Source organism: Rhinopithecus bieti, unplaced genomic scaffold (genome assembly GCF_001698545.2).
Source record: "Rhinopithecus bieti isolate Rb0 unplaced genomic scaffold, ASM169854v2 scaffold_4544, whole genome shotgun sequence".
NCBI classification, from domain to species: Eukaryota; Metazoa; Chordata; class Mammalia; order Primates; family Cercopithecidae; genus Rhinopithecus; species Rhinopithecus bieti.
This window is the reverse complement of record NW_016804383.1, coordinates 364,092-370,759: the sequence shown is the minus strand read 5'-3', so window position 1 is coordinate 370,759 and position 6,668 is coordinate 364,092. Positions and strand designations below refer to the sequence as shown.

The following is a 6,668-nucleotide window of genomic DNA, read 5'->3' as shown; positions in this document are numbered from 1 at the left end:
CCCCCTCCTCCCTCCCAGGCAGGCTTATTGCCTAGGTTAAGAAACACCAGGGCGGGGCGCAGTGGCTCAGGCCTGTAATCCCAGCACTTTGGGAGGCCGAGGAGGGCAGATCACGAGGTCAGGAGATTGAGACCATCCTGGCTGACATGGTGAAACCCCGTCTCTACTAAAAATACAAAAATTAGGCCAGGCGCGGTGGCTCACGCCTGTAATACCAGCACTTTGGGAGACTCAAGCAGGTGGATCCTGAAGTCAAGAGATCGAGATCATCCTGGCCAATATGGTGAAACCCCGTCTCTACTAAAAATACAAAAATGGCTGGGCACGGTGGCTCACGCCTGTAATCCCAGCACTTTGGGAGGCCAAGGCAGGTGGATCATCTGAGGTCGGGAGTTCAAGACCAGCCTGACCAACACGGAGAACCCCATCTCTACTAAAAATACAAAATTCGCCGGGCATGGTGGCACATGGCTGTAATCCCAGCTATTTCGGGAGGCTGAGACAGGAGAATTGCTTGAACCCAGAAGGCAAGGTTGCCATGAGCCGAGATCACGCCAGTGCACTCCAGCCTGGGCAGTAAGAGTGAAATTCCGTCTCAAAAAAAAAAAAAAGAAAACCTAAAATTAGCTGCGTGTGGTGGCACGCACCTGTAGTTCCAGCTACTCAGGAGGCTGAGGCAGAAGAATCGCCTGAACCTGGTAAGCGGAAGTTGCAGTGAGCTGAGATGGTGCCACTGCACTCCAGCCTGAATGACAGAGCGAAACTCTGTCTCAAAAAAAAGAAGAAGAAGAGAAAAAAAAAAAACAGAAACACTGGCAGCCATCACAGTGTGATTAGTTGTTTATTTCATTAAATGTTTAACGAGGCTACATTGTTTCCCAAACCAGTCTAGTTGGTGAGGGAAACAGCTGCAGAGAAGAAAGCTGAGTGACTCCTGCATCTGGGGTGGGGAAGGGAATAAGGTCTCCTCCCTTCAGCCTACAGAGGCCTTTGAGGATCAGGAACAATCCCATTCCCTCCTCCCACCCACTGAGCTCCTCAGCCCAGAGCCCTCCTCCCCAGAAACAAAACATCTGGCAATCCAGACCTGCAGAAAGGGACCAAAAATCCATTCCTGGTAGTATTGAAAAGGTATTAAATTTTGGGGGTTCCTCCAGCTGACTGATCTTTCTAATTATGTTTGCATTCCCTGAGCTCACATGGCAGGAGATGGAGGTTAGAGGAAAGAGGGGGCACAAACACTCCACATTCTACACTTTGGTGATTGCAGGCTTGAACGTGCTATGCACTGAGAAGTCCAAAGTGGAAAAGAGAAGCCACTCAGCTAAAAATCACAAGTCGATTTTTATGGCAGGTCCTTGTGGGGAAAGGGTCAGTCCTCAGAGACAGATGGAAATCCACCTAGCTGGGCCTGGAGCCCCTGCCCTCTCCTGTACCCTTAGCCGAGGACTCAGGGTCCTTGAGTCAGTCCCTAACCAGGTCTCAGTTTGAGGGGCACTTAGATAATTTCAAATGCCATTGAAGTTATCCTAGAATCTTTGAGACGGGCTGAGATGAACTAGTCCCATAGGAGAGGTTGGGATAGGGGTATCTGATGAGCCAGGGAGTGGTAGGTGGGAATTTCTTGTCTCTCAATACTGGAACCTGGCATAAGGGAAAAGAGAAGCAGGCCGGGCGCGGTGGCTCAAGCCTGTAATCCCAGCACTTTGGGAGGCCGAGACGGGCGGATCACGAGCTCAGGAGATCGAGACCATCCTGGCTAACACGGTGAAACCCCGTCTCTACTAAAAAATACAAAAAACTAGCCGGGCGAGGTGGCGGGCGCCTGTAGTCCCAGCTACTCGGGAGGCTGAGGCAGGAGAATGGCGTAAACCCGGGAGGCGGAGCTTGCAGTGAGCTGAGATCCGGCCACTGCACTCCAGCCTGGGCGACAGAGCGAGACTCCGTCTCAAAAAAATAAAATAAAAAAAATAAAAAAAAAAGAAAAGAGAAGCTATTTTTTATTTTCATTTTTTTGTTTTATTTTAGAGACAGGGTCTCACTCTGACACTCAGGCTGGAAGACAATGGCATGATCATAGCTCACTGCAGTCTCGAACTCCTGGCCTCAAGCGATCCTCCCAGCTTGGCCTCCCAAAGGAGGAATCTTGGCTGGGATTATAGGTGTGAGCCACTGCTGACAAGCTATTTTAAATGACACATCTCAGCCGGGCGCAGTGGCTCAAGCCTGTAATCCCAGCACTTTGGGAGGCCGAGACGGGTGGATCATGAGGTCAGGAGATCGAGACCATCCTGGCTAACATGGTGAAACCCCGTCTCTACTAAAAAATACAAAATACTAGCCGGGCGTGGTGGCGGGCACCTGTAGTCCCAGCTACTCCGGAGGCTGAGGCAGGAGAATGGCGTAAACCCGGGAGGCGGAGCTTGCAGTGAGCTGAGATCCGGCCACTGCACTCCAGCCCGGGCGACAGAGCAAGACTCCGTCTCAAAAAAATAAAAATAAAAATGACACATCTCAGAGCCAAGTCTCCCAGCCCCAAATACCTCATCCAGATAACCATCTATCCAAAAAACAACTCTGATCACTTCACTCTCTGCCTGAAATTCCTGGTGGCTTCATCCTCTGAGGATGATTTCATTCATCCTCAGAATGAAATCCTGGTTCCTCTGTGGACCCTGCAGTAGCCTCAGGGTACCTTCCTAGCCTTGTCTTCTATTCTCCCTGCCATGGGAGCCCCAACAGTGCTATGCTCGTTCTCATCTCCACGTGTTTACACATGCTGTACCCTCTGCCCAGAGTGCCTTTCCTACCCCTTCCCTGCCTGGCAAACTCCTCTTCAACCCTCAGGACCTGGCTAACAGGACTGGCTTCTCAGGCTGCAAGGAGCTCCCATAGCACCCTGTACATGTACAAATATCCCTCAGTCGTGGCACCCTCACACCTGGGGTACCTCTCTTCCACACTGGGTTGGCCTCCAGAAGCTTAGAGACTGGTCCTTGCAATCTCCCAAGCCAGTGTATGGCACACAGTTAGTGTTCAATACATACTTGCTGAATGAATGAAGAGGGAGGAATGGGCTATAAATTTGGGTGGGATCCCAGCAGACAGTTGGGTAAGGTCAGTGTTCTCTTCCAGTGTGTCTGGGAGAACTGGCTGGGGCTGGGGCTCGGGGAGGGAAGGGCCAGGGATGGTTCCTGGGGGAGAATGTCACCGAAAAGAGGCCAGTGGGACCAGAGCCAGGGAGGGGATACAGGACAATCTGAAACCAGACTCCCGAGAAAACAGACCAGCACTGTCTTTCCTGACAACAGGCGCTCGGCCGTCCTCTCCATCATCTTTCCTTGAAGGGACGGTAGGGGTGACTCTAACAGCTGATGCTTCCCTGAAAGTCATCAAGGAACTCAGCATGGAAGGAGAGAAAGGTCCCTGGCCTGAGCCTCTAAGAAGACCCCAGAATCAAACTACTGACCCCTTAGGAAACTTCACGCTGTATAGGGGTAGCTTCTGTGATGTGGAGGTTTTTGATGCCTCCTTACCCTCACAACCCCCAGGGCACCAGCAGACTCCAAGCCAGGGGTACAGATGGTGAGCAGGACCCCTCCCACACTAGCAGCAGGCCTGGCTGGGCTGAGAAATGCTGACTAATTGCATGTCAGTCTGCTCTAAAATCCCCTAATGGCCTGAGAATTGCCCACTTTATTAACTGGGATGAATAGTCCCAGGATGTCTCCTTCTCCCAACTCTGACTCCTAAAAGGACACTTCTGATCCAACCTATGGCTTTGTCCTCTGTTCTATCTGCAGACATGGAAAGTTCCTCGGCTGAGGTCTAACTTTCCCTCTTACTGCTAGAGATTGGTAGATTGATTTTTTTAAAAAGCAACAAAACTAAAGCCACAGCCGTTTTCCATGGACTTGGGCTTTATTGGGTGACTGTAGAGGCAAGGGAGGTTCTAGGGCTGGTGGACTGATGGTGGAGGAAGGGCTTCCCCTTGCTTTTGAATTTAGTGCATGTTGCCTAGAGGTTAGGTGTGTGAGAATAGCTGCAGAAGTGAGAGGAGAGGAAAAGAGAAGGTCGTAGAATGTACATTTTCCTTGGGCCAGAACCAGGATATGGGGACTGGGGGTGGAGAGGGAGGGTACTCTTCACATAGGAGACTCCACCAAGGTCACTATTTGATAGCAGCTTCCCTAATCCCCACCTGCCCCATCTCAGTTCATGCCCCAGATGCTAGCCCTGTTAGCTCCCTCAATATCCACTGGAGAAGAGGAGGGAGGAGGAGATGAGAAATGATGATACCCTTCTGCCCTCCAGCTCCCCTGCCCAGAAGAATTGCTTGCTCTGCCTGCCCTGACTTCCCAGCCAGGCTCAGGAGGTCAGAAAGCCTGGGCACAGGCAGGGGAACAATCGTGTCCCTCACCACCCCTCTTCACACTCTGCCCTCTCCTAGCCCCTCACATGAGGTTGCAGCTCTTGGCTCGATCCTTGTGTATCTCGCCCTCATTCCCCCGGTCTGGCCGTCCTGACAGCTGAGTGGATCGCTGCATTCCCCGGCGTGAGTCAGTTCGGCGCAGCTGCCTATGGCCACGGCCAAGGGAGGCCACTGTGGCCACATGGAAGACATCCCTGACGCTGCGCTCAGAGGACCTGGAGGAGCACTCAACGTAGGACACAGCCCCCACCTGCTTGGCCAGCACAGTGCCCTGGAAAAGGAAGGAGTGCATGGAAGAAAGTTATAGGTGTTAGCCTGCAGCTTAGAAAGGGGCACGGAGGCTGAGGGCTGGGGTTGAATGTGAGGGCTGGAGTTGAATGTGAGGGCTGGGGAGAGTCAAGGGATCAGGTCAGAGGTCACAGGCCAGAACAAAGGATGAGCCAGGTAAGGTGTTTTCAAATCAGAGACTGAAGGTGCAGAGGTGACAGGTCTAGGCTGGGATGAGGTCAGAGGTCAAGGGTCGCACCTGCTCATGTGTAACAGGGATAAGCCTCTGCTTGGACAGCTCCCTCAGTGTGGCCAGGTCGGTCCGCATGTCCAGTTTACAGCCAACCAGCACAACCTTGGCATTGGGGCAAAACTCTTGAGTCTCTCCTTGCCACTATGTAGGAGAAGAAAAGAGAATTGTGGAGGGGTGGAGGGAAGCACAGGGTGAGCCTTTGCTCACCATGCCAGCAGTGTGCCCTCTCTTTCTCACAGCATGCGGAAACCATGTATCCCTCAGAACTCTCCCATACAAGGAAGAGATGAGAATGCTAGGCTTGGGTTGAGAACAGGATGGGGTGAGAGAGAAGTAGAGGAGACGAGAGGGCTGGCGTGGGCCTGCGGACTCTTCTCCCTCAGTGGCTATGAAGGATCTGCCGCCTGGAACCTTCCCATTCCCACTCGCCTTTCCCATACTGTCTCCTGGGAACAAATTTATCCCACCCTCCCCTCCCCCACCTGGGAACTGGGGCTGCCCTAGCTGACTTCTGTCCATTCACCACTGGCTTTTCTCATGGAAATTGGGGCCTGGAGAGGAGGCCACAGGGCTTTCCTGAGCTCCAGGATCAGCCTTCACATCCCATCCCCTCCATCTGGGGCTCCCACTGCCAAGGAGTTGGAAGAGCAGAGAAAGAATCCTGTGAGTGTTTCTCCCTTCACTCCCCTACCTCCCCTAGCTGCTGTATCCAGCTCAGGACTTTCAGGAAGCGGGTGGCTGGGAGGGATGGGGGCTGGAGGCAGGGTTGGCAGGGATGAGAGCTTCACTCGCTAACCAGCTGATGGCCATACCCCAGCTATCACTCCCTCCTCCTGGCCCATTTTATGTCAGGACCATGGGGTCTGGTCCGTCTCAGTCTAGCTGCTCTATTTCCCCAGGCTCCCACCTTCTTGAGAACACTGTCCAGTGTTTCTGGTCGGCTAATGTCGAAGCAGATGAGCACAGCATCAGAATCAGGATAGGCCAGAGGCCGGACATTATCATAGTAAGAGGAACCTGAAGGAAGACAGAGCATGAGGGGCCTGAGTGCATGGGAGGCCTGGAAGGGAATGGGAGACCTTACAGATCCTGGTCAAAGGATGGCGGGAGCAGAGAATGAAAAAGAGCAACCATTCATACCCATCATTAATACCCATCATTAATACCCATCATGGAGTCTGGGCTTCCCAAGTGGGGCAGTGGGCAGAAGGGGAGTCAAATGGTGGGAAACGGCTCTCTGCTTCCCTAGGGGTTTAAAAAGGAATAATTTTTATTCTTGACTAAGGTTTGGACCCCTTTGAAAAGCTCATGAAATCTATAGTCATTCTCATAAAATGTTGCATGTACTTTCTGGGCTTTGGCAGTCTAAAGCCCCGAAGGGAACTCTTGTAAAAAACCCGGCTGGGGGCCAGGCGCGGTGGCTCAAGCCTGTAATCCCGGCACTTTTGGAGGCCGAGACGGGCGGATCACGAGGTCAGGAGATCGAGACCATCCTGGCTAACACGGTGAAACCCCGTCTCTACTAAAAAATGCAAAAAAACTAGCCGGGCGAGGTGGCGGGCACCTGTAGTCCCAGCTACTCGGGAGGCTGAGGCAGGAGAATGGCGTAAACCTGGGAAGCCGAGCTTGCAGTAAGCGGAGATCCGGTCACTGCACTCCAGGGAGACAGCGAGACTCCGCCTCAAAAAAAAAAAAGAAAAGAAAAACTCGGCTGGG

The 6,668-nt window shown here is 52.6% G+C and overlaps 1 protein-coding gene across 1 annotated transcript in view; it reads right to left on the bottom strand.

Moving 5' to 3' along the window:
* Positions 1-3,900: 3,900 nt before the first annotated feature.
* Positions 3,901-6,668, bottom strand: part of RND2 (Rho family GTPase 2) — a 5,623-nt gene continuing 2,855 nt past the window's right edge. Inside the window, exons 3-5 of the mRNA XM_017867635.1 lie at positions 5,860-5,969; positions 4,959-5,093; positions 3,901-4,703 (exon numbers count right to left, since the gene is read on the bottom strand). Coding sequence (XP_017723124.1) covers positions 4,455-4,703; positions 4,959-5,093; positions 5,860-5,969 — 494 coding nt within the window. The 3' untranslated portion in view covers positions 3,901-4,454. The remainder of the gene's footprint in view (positions 4,704-4,958; positions 5,094-5,859; positions 5,970-6,668) is intronic.